The sequence below is a fragment of the Dermacentor silvarum genome, chromosome 1 (assembly GCF_013339745.2).
Source record: "Dermacentor silvarum isolate Dsil-2018 chromosome 1, BIME_Dsil_1.4, whole genome shotgun sequence".
NCBI lineage: Eukaryota > Metazoa > Arthropoda > Arachnida > Ixodida > Ixodidae > Dermacentor > Dermacentor silvarum.
The window spans coordinates 71,606,449-71,619,508 of record NC_051154.1 but is presented as its reverse complement, the minus strand read 5'-3'; the positions used below and the strand labels follow the sequence as shown (position 1 = coordinate 71,619,508).

The window sequence follows — 13,060 nt, the reverse complement described above, 5'->3', positions numbered from 1 at the left end:
AAAACGAAAAGAAAAGAAAAAAAGTTACTGCTCATTCTTAAGTTTTTTTTTTTTTTTTTTTTTAAGACTATGACTTTTAAGACTATGACAATGTTAGGAACATCACTGCTGAGAGCCATTTCTATCGACAGCAGAAACAAGTGAACGATACAAGTCATGTACTCACTTCCGAGTTCACATGGAGAACAGTTCGCACAGTCACATCCACATTAGTGCGACGCACGATAGTAAGCATCATTATATCCACCACTGACACGGTATGAGAAAAATCACTGACGCTAGATAACACACATATACACATAATCCACCGACATAACTATACTCATCGTTTTCAAGCATATGATGCCTTGAGCACGACATTTTTTTTTTTTTTTTCCTGCTCCGTCTTGCTCCCCGCCACATATCCTGGTCACAGGAGACATGTGCGCTATGAGTATCAGGGAGACGCTTGGCATAGTGCACGCCGTGTTCGACGCCCCCCTGGACCAGGTATTCGTCGTCTCAGGAACAGAGCTTATCTCTCGCACAATCAGGACCATACTTCGTCCTTCTAAGCATTTTTTTTTTTCTCCTTTCAGAAGTCGTGGCTTTAATACAGTGATTTCTACTAAAGTACGCGACGAAGCAGCTAACAATATCCAGCGCTCGTTAGCGCGATTTAAGCTAACAAGAGAAATCGAAAGCAAGAAAAATTCGCGTTCGCGATCGGCTGTTGAGCCTTTTCCTTCTGAAATATCTATTGGAAAAAAAAAAAAAAAAGGGCGGGGGGGGGGGGGGATGCTGATACAGCACCTCATTCCATTACTGCGGCCGCAGCGTACAAAAAGAATGATGACTGTACTCTTTAACTTCATCTGTTCTGTGCTACACAAAACTCGCTTCGCGAAAGAGCACAGAAATTTTCGTTGCGGGCCACATAGCGAAGTTAGAACCGCCGAAGAACAAGAACTCGAGTATTGGCTCGAAAAAGGAAGAGGAAATTAAAGGACGGGCTGCAATATGAGGAATCGACAATGTAGTTTTGGGTTTCGAAAACCCGCTAGTCACGCGGATAAATGCAAAAAAAAAAAAAAAAAAAAAAAAAAAAGGCTAATAGTTTAGAATTGGAAAACGCTACGCCTGACCAACTCGGTACGTAGGAACATTATTGCAAGTGCTCGCATCACACTTAAAAGTAACCAGTCCACGCTCCGAGCTTTGCTCTTGTCAAAAAAATAGCTCTCGTATTTACCGTGAGACACTTCTCCAATACCAGCAGCCAAGCTGGAAGGGGGACGGGGGAGGGGGGTCCTGCTAAACTAGTCATCTCGGCACTTTGTGCTTCCATGTAGATGTAGCTAGGCTAACTCCAACAGCGTTCTCTGTATAGTTCGGTCCCCTGGACGATTTTTTTATTTTGTCGGAGCGCCCCGAATGACGCTCGCAATGAATATTACTGCGTCGCGCACAACAGTCTTTTGAAAGAACGACTACATGAGCAAAGAACTCGGCTCCCCATGAAAAGCTTGCATTAGGCGCTCTCGGCACTCCCTGTGCATGGTCCAGATGGCTGCTGTCTCAAGTCCATCGTTATTCGGGCGATCTTTCGACAGACGTGTTCTCGGCATGTGTCCACAGGGAAAGGACGTCAGCTGTCTGATTAGGTGCACGAAAGGCTTACGCTGAATTTAAATGGCACATTCAGAGCATTTTCTGGGCGACGTATTATGCTTCTTTGGAGCACTCCTGCTCGAATTTCAGACTGGGAGTGTACACCATATTCGGCAATGGCAGATTGAGAACGGACCTACAGACCAGTCAACCAATGCGTCCTTTGCAGTTTTGCTACAGCCATGGATAAGCATTCGTGTCGCACTATTGCGCTGCAGTTTATTCTACTTAAGAAAGCAATGAATCGAAAACCAGCCTCTCATAATCCAGTTCAGACGACCACAGAGATGAAAAAGAAAAAAAAAAAAAACTTTCTTCTTTCCTTCATGACCACAGCGATGTCAAAACGCGCATCTGATACTCATCATCACCATCATTAAATGCGCCTTTGACGATATTTACCATTCGCAAAGCCTTATGTCGTCGGCCTCAGCACGGTTCACATGAAAAGGTAAGTTGGCAGCTGGTCATACCGTTTTTTAACAGTTCTTGTTCGAGTTCCTGTTCATCTAATTACCAAAATTTCCGCATGCCTTTCAGCATGCCGCCACAGGACAGGAGCTGGTGCGGTGGACCGGGTGGTAGCCAGCGCATCCGAAATAGTTTAAAAATGCCGACAAGCCGAAAGGGTTGGCGGGTATTTTCGCATCCGTTTGTGCGAGCCTGCCCTTGCTGGAGAGCGAGTGTTACCAACGCAACATTCGGACAGCTGGATGACTGCTCTGGATCTGCCATTGTAATTCAGCGTAAGACCATAGTTCAAACGTTCATACTAAAAAGTGCATGCGGCTTTTTGCCGCAGCCGCACCCTCTTTCAGTGAGCGCCATTTCCTTACTGCTGCCGCGCTGAAAGACGTGACGTCGACGCGCGTTTTCTGATCAGGATGCACTTGTCGAAGAGAAGCTAAACCAGCCTTTCTGCGTTCAGTGTATCACTGACTCTAAAGCCCTACGGAGAGCCGGAACAAGAATAATTTTTTGAGGAAAAAAAGAATGGCTAGAAATTGTCGTGGCGTTCATACGCGAGGCTCACTCGGCTCAAGAACTTTGACAGACAGCGGAATTGTACGCCGCGCGTATCGATATCAAGTAGCGAAAATACCGCGATAGGGTCAAACCCGTGCGAGCACATCACATTCAATTTACAATGCTAAACGACACAATCAAAACACAAAGACGCCTCTTAGGAGAGCTTTATTTTAAGAGTGGCAGGGACTTAGTCCCCCTAAGTGTTCACGGCCGCGCACTTTGTCACCTTGTGGTGGCCCTTTGTTGAACCGCGACGCAAGAGCTGCGCGGAAGATGCATGCTTACGCACGCGAGGGTACAAATAACGCCACTAGACATATATTTGCATCTAGTCAACGTCAGGTGCAGCACCACCACAATGCAATATATTTCCCTGTGGGCATGCAACAGGTTTCATTTTGTAGCTCCAGGCAGGTATCGTGACCAACTGACAAAGCGAGGTAAAATTGTTGCTGTATGGCTCCCAAAAAGAGGCATACAGGCTCCATAACGCACACAGTACAGGAACATCGCCCATTAAAAAAGTGAAGTGCTTCTTGAAGCCTAGGAACTCTTGCTTGGAGACGTCGCTAATGCGACTTAGGAACTGTGATACATCTGCTTAGATTCAAAATAGCAGAAGCTTCGGTGCTACCTCTGCGCTTCACATCCTTTCAGTAAGGTTTGAATTGCTCCATCACGTAAATGCCCAAACGTCTTACTGTGCACCAGACAGCTAATCTGACATTAGGAACTTTTAGAACCTCTTGAGATGGTGTCAGTGCTGCCCTAGGTTTAGCAAATTACATCAGACATTCGGAGGTAGATCAAGATGGTCACTTAGCTCACAGACAGGTGCGGTGAGGTAGTTGGCTGCCGTTGGACGGCTCAGTGAAGATGTACGAAACTAAGTCTTTAAAACCACAAACAGTTATGCAATAGCCTCAAGTGGAAAAGTTAATGGTAGGAACATCAACCACATGCAGCAAGCAGTCGTGAAAGTTATGCTTAGGAACTATGAAATTCAAGTGGCACAAATTCGAGAGAAATCCCATGTGCACACAACTGCAAAAATTTGCAGAGCATGGGAGCTATGAAAAATCAACTTCCTCATAGCCTCAGAATGCAGCCTGGAATCGAGAAGCTCACTGCAGTGGCTTGACACACTAATGCAGACACCATCATTGAATTCCAGGATGCACATATCAGATAAAAGAAAGCTGACGTGTCCCACAAATTCACAGCAATTAAAGGACAATGCCAACCAAGGTAAAAATTTTGCCTTGGTCAGCACCATCTTAATTACCATGATCTTCCCTGACCAGATGCAATTCTGCATTTGCACCCACTAATAGAGCCAGCTAACAGATACAACACTTACATTCCTTGACATGTTAGCTTTACATTAGCAGTAGTCAATAGCTACAGAAATACTAGCTCGCTTCTTAGTGAGCTAATACTTCACAGTACTAATATTAACTGCTTGTACAAAGTGACAACAGGGTGCACAACAATGCATGCAAGGTAACCAAAACAGACATCACAAGCACAAAACAAAAAGGCAAATGAGAAATGCTTTGCTCTGTTACCAGCCACTTGGCAGCTCAGCTTGAACAAAGCTAACTGACAAAAACAGATGTGCTAAGCTTTGGATGCATGTTAACACCCAAGTTTAAAATCTGGAGCCTTCCACTAGCTACTGTTGCTTTGGGACATTACAACCCCCAATCAACCAATAAAAAAAATCAGAACTACACGTACAAGAAAGCATGCAGTCAGTCACTAGGCCCAGCAAAGCAATTGAAATAATTGAAACGAAATGGGAAACAGTCATGCCGTTTGATAAAAACTCAGGAACTTTATTCTCTTATCACAAACCTTATAAAAATAGCATAGCATAAAACAAGGCAGAATTACAATTCCTGAGAATCTGCCTCTGAAACTTTGCCAAAGCAGCACTGTCTGCCAGCACTGCTAGCAAAAAGAAAAGCATTAAAAACTTTCGAGATCATTCTTCCATAACGTGCTCAGTTTACAGCACTCAAGCAATATGAAAGGTTTGGAATGTTCACTGGCTCCTGGAAAGCTTCACCAAGTAGTTGAATGCATTAGATGTAGCTTCCAGCAAGAAAATTTAGCAGCTTGTGTGCCAGAAATATGATCTAAAAATCTAATGTCATCACAGGCCTACATTAACCACACAGTTTTCTTAAGCCAAGCCTATTTTTTTGGCCATCAGTGAGTACATATTGTGCTGCTTTGCCTCAAAGCCAGGGGGAAAAAAAGATTGCAAAAATGCCCGTCATTTATCACAGAACGCTCCTTTTAAAGCTAAAGCATTTAAAAAGGGAGTTATGCAAATTGCAAACAAGTGAACACATACATGCATTTGCACCTAAAAACAAACAAACAAAACCTCTGTAAAGAAAAAAAATGCAAAAGAAACATGCTCAAACTGCAACAGGACTATGCAGCACAGCTCAGATCTTTCACAATGAGCATCAGGCAATGCAAATGCAGATTGACCAAGGTCTCTACAGCATGCAGTGCTTTCTTTAGTGCTATAAGTGTATATATAGTTCGGCACTTGTAAAAAGCAGCCAGTCCTGAGTAACAGCCTCATGGGCAGAAAAAACTAAACATCTGGACTACAACAAATAGAAAAACATTGATCTAAACAATTTCAAGCACAATCAAAGGCACCTCCAGTGGCAATGGAGTTGACACACTGAAACAAAATGAGTAAAAGCTCTTATTTGCCACCAGTGACAATGATAAGCTAATTTCTTATAATTGGCATAGGCTTTCTTTCACATCTGAGGCATATTTGTAGTTTCTGCAGCATTATACTTTTTTGTACATTTAGAAGGAACCTCATGGTATGGCACATAGGAACTTCACTCTTGTGAAAACACAGACGATCAGGCCGGTGTAACACAGTATAAAATCGACAATACTGTATAAAATAGGAACTTGTTGGGTCGCTTTAGAACCTCGAATGTTTAGTCATCCAGACAAGCTTTGCAAACCTGTGACCACACAAATGAGAACACTCGAGCTGTTAAAAAGTGCCGTACTTCTGCTGGGCAGGTACTCCGAGGCAATAAAATGGCATATAAAACTGATGTGATAAGAGCAGCTGCATTGCCTTACATTATTGCACACTTCATATTGGCTTATGCACATGGGCCAGGGACCCAGAATGCTCTTCACACCTGACTAGTGTGCTTGATTCTTCATCAGGCCCACGTTTTTAAACAGGTTGAGAATAGCAGCTATGAGGCCTCTCCAAAACAAGCAAAGCATCGGGCACATATAAGAACAGAATTCTTTCCATTACAAGAAAAACAAAGTGCAACAAAAGGAGGGAACACAAAAGGTGTTGAATCACTAGCAGCCACATAGACCTGATCACATCCTTACATCTTCAGAAGAGCTGCACCCTGTTGTTGCCAAAGTCGACAACAACGATTCGGCCTTCAGGAGAGATGCAGAGCCCCGAAGGAAGGTCTAGTTGGCCAGGATCCTGACCTTGGGAGCCAAAGCAGGCGAGCAGCTTGCCATCAGGCCGGAAAACCTGCAGCCGGTGGTTGCGAGAGTCGGCTACCACAATGTGACCTTCCAAATCAACGGCCACGCCCTGGGGTCGCTGGAACAGGCCTGGCTCCTTCCCTTCACCACCCAGATAGCTTGCAGACTGAAAATCGGGCCGGATCACAAGCACTCTGTGGTTGTTAAAGTCTGTGACTACCACATGACCGTCACCAATGAAAGCCACACCACGGGGGGAGTCGAACTGCTTCCACAATGGCCCCTCAAAGCCATACTTGTTCAAAAAGGTTCCATCTGCCTGGAACAGCTGCACTCGATGGTTGCGAGTATCTGACACCAAGATATGTCCTTCCGAGTTGACTGCAACATCCCATGGGTAGTTGAACTGACCACTCTTACTGCCCCATTCGCCAAATGTTAGAAGAAAAGTGCCCCGAGAGTCGAAAACTTGCACCCGATGGTTGTCCTTATCAGCAACAACAATTCGCCCTCCATGGCTTTCATCCCAGGCTACTCCAGCAGGCCGATCGAATTGACCTGGCAGTTCTCCACGAGTGCCAAACTTAAGGCGGAAGGTTCCATCTGCATTGAACACTTGGATGCGGTTGTTGCTCCTGTCTGCGACAATGATGTGACCTTGGGAGTCTGTGCATACACCCCAGGGACGACAGAGCTGGCCGTCACCGCTGCCCTCAGAGCCAATCACGAGGCTAGGCTCGCCGATGGCCGCGTAGTTGCGACTGGCACGCACAGAAACTGCAAATGGGCTCCTCTGTATGTCCGCACCACGCAACAGGACACGTACGATGTGCGTACCCTCCTGCTGTGGCTGAAAAGTCACCTGGTAGGTGCCGTCGTGGCGATCGACAACGTCGGCGCGGCAGAGGGTTCCGTCGGGGGCGCGCACAGTCACCTGGACCGGGTCCCCGCCCAGAAGTCGAGACTCGCCCAAGTGGTCGCGAGCGTGGACCGTGAATGTGGCGCTACGGCCGCGAACCGCACGCACTAGCGCCTCGCCAGCAGCGCTTGAGTTGGGTCCGTAGCCGGCGCTGCTGAGAAAGCCTAGAGTGCCAATGGCTGCCAGCAACGCGCCATCGGGTGCAGTGAACTCAATGTGGTCGTCCTCGGCAGGCTCGGTTGCTGCGTCTCGAGCCTCTTGCAGCTGTGCTTGGGCTTCACGACGCGCTCGCAGCAAATCTAGATCGTCACCCGCCTGCTGAAGGGCGCTGGCGGCTCGTTCCAGACGCTCAAGCTTCGCGCTCAGCTGGTCACGTTGCCGTTTAAGCGCCTGCTCTTTCACTTGCTGCGCCTGGTCAAGCCGCTGTAACAGGTCTCGCTCGCGCTGGTTCAGAGCGACGCGGTGGCGTCCGGCAGTGCTGCGTACTTCAGCGGCTACATTCTGGGTGCGCACACGCAAGCGCTCCGACATGCGGCGGGAGCGTTCCACGCTCTCTTGGAGGGCAGTCACCACGGAGCGCATATCGGCCAGTGTAGACGGTACAGCTGTGCGCGCGCTGTTCAGCGCATCCTGTAGGTAAACCAGGCTATGAGATCCGTGTTCCTTGACAGTGCAGTCACTGCAGAGAGCCTCGCAGCATGTCTCGCAGTAAAGCCGCAACACCTGGCAGTCGTGGCGGTCGGACCAGGATTGATTATGGCCCGTCTGGCTGTCTGCAGGTGGCATGGCCGACGCCGCGGTGCAGTCGGAGGAGACGCTCACGATTTCGTGGCCTTTGGTGAGACGCACCCGCTGGTGGGCCCAAACACAGTTGTCGCAGAGCAGCTCGTTGTTGCAGTCTCGGCAGCGTCCCGAAGCCCGTTTGCCTTCATTGCAGTTGCTGCAGGTGCTGTAATCGTAGTCCTCGTGGACAACATTCAGAATGTTACTGATGAGAATCGACTGAGATAGAGCGTAAAGGTTTTCCTGGCAAACAGGGCACTTGTAGCCGACTACGTCGCAACCTTTGTCAGGAACTTCGTCGAGGCACTTCAGGCATACTGCGTGGAAGCATGGCAGGACGGTGAAGTCGCGCCGACTGCTGCTACTATGGCAGCGAACGCACTGTGCCGTTGGCATTTCCGCCCGAGAAAAAGAAGACGCGACTGGGCTAAAGCGTGGCTCACGCTGCTGCACCTCTTGCATGTTGACCGTCAGCAGGCCTCGGGGTTAAGCGCTCGGATGTAGCTTTAGTCTTAAACCCAACAATTTCTCACGGCAGGCGTTTCAGGCTCGATTCGTCGGCGGCAGAAACGTCGTTCGCAGTACATTGACGCAGAACAGCGGTGCGGCCAGCTCCTGGGATAGAGGGGGTGGATGCCTTGTGTTAGAGTTACGTTACATGACCAGCAACAGCACTACGTCGACTACTACTGTCAGCATCAGCAGCAGAAATGGTTAGACGTACCTTCCGTGTACACCCAGCGCTCCTACAGGCACGCTGCGCTGCAATGCTTTTCCGGCCTTTCCCTCTTGCCCTCTTGCTCAGGCTTGGGTCTCTTTTTCCACTCGCACACAAAAGCACAGACGATAACCGTCAACCAGAGTGTACTGTATAAGGGGAGTGGGCCCAACGCGGCCTCCCTGGCCTCCCCGCTGAGGCTCTTTTTTAATTTAAAAGTTGGTGGCGCCACTATCGCCTTCACCTAAATGAGCGGCCTCGCGCGCCGGCCGGGTGCTTGTTGCGTCGGAAGCCCTACCGCAGCTGCATGGAGCTTTGACGGTCGTCTCACTCTGCTGCATATAGTTCTGATACTCGGTGGCGGACACAGTTATTTTATTCCCCACCGACCGCTGGCCGTGTCAATAAAATGGAGAAAGAACGACGGAAACGATGCAAACGACGCAACAACGACGGTGCGTCGAGCAGACGACAGCTACTCGGGCCGTGAGCACGCCTCAGCCAATGGGCTCTCCCAAAACAGCCGGAGCTTCATGATAAGGCGACGGCAGCGCCGCCGCAATTTGAGCGTTTTTTGTATCACCCTCAGTGCTTGCCAAGGCGTCCGCTCGACCCACTCCCCAATTATAATGCCTACCATCAACTAACTGTCGACGCGCTTGGCACGTCGCCTAGCGACATAAAGAATAATCAATGCCTTTTTTTTTGCCAATGTTGTTAGCATTGTTTAATTTAAGAAATAAATACAAGAAAAATATTTTAGAAATATATTCTTAAATTACCTTAAAGAGCTGGCAAAAAACATGATAGCGTGCCGAAACTGGCCGAATGTGCGTCACCGACGCGACGGCTTTCAAATCTTAAATGTAAGTACTGCAGGTGCATTGTGACTATAGTGAACTAGAATATTCTAGTTCACTATAATTGTGACGCCAGCTGTCAGCCAGTGTGTATTTGCGATTCTCTAAATCACCTAGATCGCGTAAACGTAACGGCGTTTGCGGCAAAGGCAATGCGCAACATGTAGCAGCAACACTCACTACGTCTTGCGCACAATCCTTGCCGTACGTTAACATTCAAAACAGTTTTTGTATAACTTTAAGCACTTGTGCAGCGGAATCTGATAGTTATGTTGACGACAGCCACTGCGCACTAAAACCGTTGGCTAAAATGGGATATGGACCACCGATCGGCCGTGGTTAAATGGTATTCAAATATTGTCTTTGATGCAGAACAAAAAGACAGTGGTGGATTATCCAGAGAAGGCGATTTCTATCTCTTTTAGAAATCAGTGTTTACTTCTCGTAGAAATGCATCAATCGAAAAGTGTTATCTTGGTCACTTGGTAATCAAGAAGCCGTAGAAATGTTAAAGTGAAGACGCATACAGGTTCAATTGAGGAATGAGACTCAATGACAGAGCAATAAAAAATTTATAAACACACTCAAGACATTTAGCAGATCTATGCAGCTACTTAGTATTAGCGTAGAGCGATCCGTTAAAGGCTCGCAAATATTTTTGAATGTTACCGTTAGTTGATACTGCATTCTTCAGAGAGATCACTCACGTCCGCTTGAAGTTTAATGACGGTTGTATACTCGGAGAAGGCTCGCTTCTGGCCGCTGTGGCACTTGCACCCTTACCAAGGTTCACTGCACCTTTGTTTAATTACATGCTTTATGATATTGCTGAAAACTTTTATGAGACTCGCTAGTATCTACACTGGATCTACTTACTGTCTGCTTAGTTTCGCATTAGCATGTCTACCCACTTGCCTATGAGGATTCCTTGCTAATATGTTTATGAATGCTCGACAGTGACACCCAGAGGGTGATGTCACTGAAGGTTGAACTCGTACAAGTGGCTACACCACTTGGACACCACTTGGAATTCGCGGCGTGACGTCATCTGGAATCACCGCTGTAAAAGAACCACCCCATCGATTCGTCTTCTGTGGGCACGGCGATCGCTGCTTGACCATGACACTAACCAGGACTCTGTTCTGCGTACTGCAGGGCATTTTCCAGTTCAGCGCAACTACAGCAACAAACGACTACACGTGCTGGGAAAAGAATGGTATCGTCGGCGTGTATCAACCTCATCCGGATTACACCGCGGGCCAGATTCCACCGTGGTCACTGACTGGCAGCCTGGCGCTGCTAGCGGCACCACTTGTAATTCGCGGCGTGACGTCATCTGGAATCACCGCTATAAAAGAACCACCCCATCGATTCGTCTTCTGTGGGCACGGCGATCGCTGCTTGACCATGACACTAACCAGGACTCTGTTCTGCGTACTGCAGGTCAGTTCTCACAGTACATTACGAAGTGATTGTCGTGGTATTATTGTCATGCCGTGCCCACGGAAGTGCCTTGACCTTGCCTATGAATGTCTTCTTGTCTGCGGTTTGCTTCTTTGCGGAGACATTGAAACAAATCCAGGTCCCACGCAGAAAGAAATGTTTGAACAATTGCTTGAAGGTCAAGCTATAATCCGCAACGATATTTCAGAAATGAAAGTCCAATTATGTAACGTCGAAACATTGATAAGTAACCTTCAACAGATGTTCACTCAAATTGAAAAAAGGCTGTCTGAGCCCTCTTCGGCTCAAGACGATAAAGTTCAAACTACCCTAAAATCTATAGAACACGTTATTGGTTTCCAGACAGAGAAACTTGCTGATCTGGAAGACAGGAATAGGCGATCAAACATAATTATTCATGGCATACCTGAATGCCCCGAGGAAACAGAAGCGCTTCTCAAGGAAAAAGTTCTTGCAGAAATAATGACGGATAGGCTGAATGTACAGTGCGAATCTATCGGCCGCATCCACAGGCTTGGCCGACGAGGCATCAAACATCCGGTTATCATCTATCTACAAAATTTTAACGAAAAGAAGCTGATATTCGAAAACTGCAGCAAACTTAAAGGATCAGGCATGTCTATCCAAAATGACTACTCGCAAGCGACACTGAAGAAACGAAAGCTTCTGTGGGAAAGTGCGAAAGCCGAGAAACTGCAGGGTAAGAAAGTACACTTACTTCATGACAAACTAAAGGTTGATAAAGATTTATTCTTCTGGGATGAGACAAAAAACATGCACGTCAAGATAGTGCACAATCAGTCCCAGCAGCCTGAGATATGATGCCCTTCCAAAGAAAGTGACAAGCACTTACGTATAATCAACTTAAACGCTCGTAGCGTAATCAACAAAACAGAACCTCTTGAGGTTTCCTTACTAGAGCAAGACCCACACATTGCAGTCATAACTGAGACGTGGCTGCGAACTGAAATAGATGACGAGGACGTTTTCCCACACTGTTATCAAGTTTTTCCTAAGGATCGGCCTTCCAGGGGAGGTAGCGTGGCAGTCCTTATTAAGGACCACATAGATGCTGTTCTATTGGAAGACATTCCCGGCCTCGAATGTTTATGCATAAAAATCTCGTGCTGGGGCCATAACTTTTTACTGTGTGCCATTTACAGGCCTCAAGATGCTGATCTTGAGTATCTGGTTAAGCTGGCAAAGCACATTTCTCAATTCCATAAAAACAAACTGCTACTTATAGGGGACCTTAACTTACCAGGCGTTAATTGGGAGCGCTTTGAATCACTTCACCACAACAGCAATCATTTAAACAGTATACTTAACATAATGTTGACTCATGACCTAATCCAAATAGTTCAGGAGCCAACACGTGTGCAAGGGACTTCCAGATCTATACTAGATTTGGTATTTTTACCTAGATTGTTACCTAGATATACTATTCAAGTTGTGGAAGGGATTTCTGATCACCTGCTTGTCAGTGTTTGCTTATCCGTTGTCACTTTTATCAATTCAAATAACCCTGTGAAGCGTTCTTTCAAAGACTACTCACGTGCAGACGATGCATCCATTATAGAACATTTAGAAACATGCCTTACAGATTTTACTGACAATGATGTGAACACACTTTGGCGTCGTTTCAAAGATATGTGTCTTTACTGTATAGATAAGTTTGTGCCGAGCAAACGTAAACTAGTTCGTAAGCAGACTCCGTGGATGACACGTGAAATAATCCACTTGAAGCGAAGGATAAAAAGGTTAAAGAAACGGCACATGCACATCGGTCATCTGAAGGAACTAAAAGAAAACCTTGCACGTGCGGTACACTCTTCGAAGGAACATTACTTTAATACAGTGTTGCCGAAATTCATTGTAGAGAACCCCAAGAAATTTTGGAATTATGTAAGCGAAAAAAAGAAAACAGTGTCACAAATTACTGTTAATGGTTCTGTAGTTACCGATCATGGCGACATTGCATGCCATTTCAATGACTACTTTCACAGCATGTTTGCTAACTCAGGTAGTTGTCCATCTAGTGATACGGTACTTCATCCCGCTGATGTGCATTTTATTTCATACCCTGGCGTAGTTTCCATGTTACTAAATCTAAAAACAAAATCATCA

The 13,060-nt window shown here is 46.7% G+C and overlaps 1 protein-coding gene across 1 annotated transcript; it reads right to left on the bottom strand.

Moving 5' to 3' along the window:
- Positions 1–4,491: 4,491 nt before the first annotated feature.
- LOC119465495 (E3 ubiquitin-protein ligase TRIM71) lies at positions 4,492–8,759 on the bottom strand. The gene is made up of 2 exons (XM_037726176.2): positions 8,616–8,759; positions 4,492–8,506 (listed from the first exon to the last, which is right to left on the bottom strand). Exon 2 carries the CDS (start codon positions 8,351–8,353, stop codon positions 6,086–6,088), a length of 2,268 nt encoding a protein of 755 aa, XP_037582104.1. The 5' UTR covers positions 8,354–8,506; positions 8,616–8,759; the 3' UTR covers positions 4,492–6,085.
- Between the last annotated feature and the right edge of the window lie 4,301 nt (positions 8,760–13,060).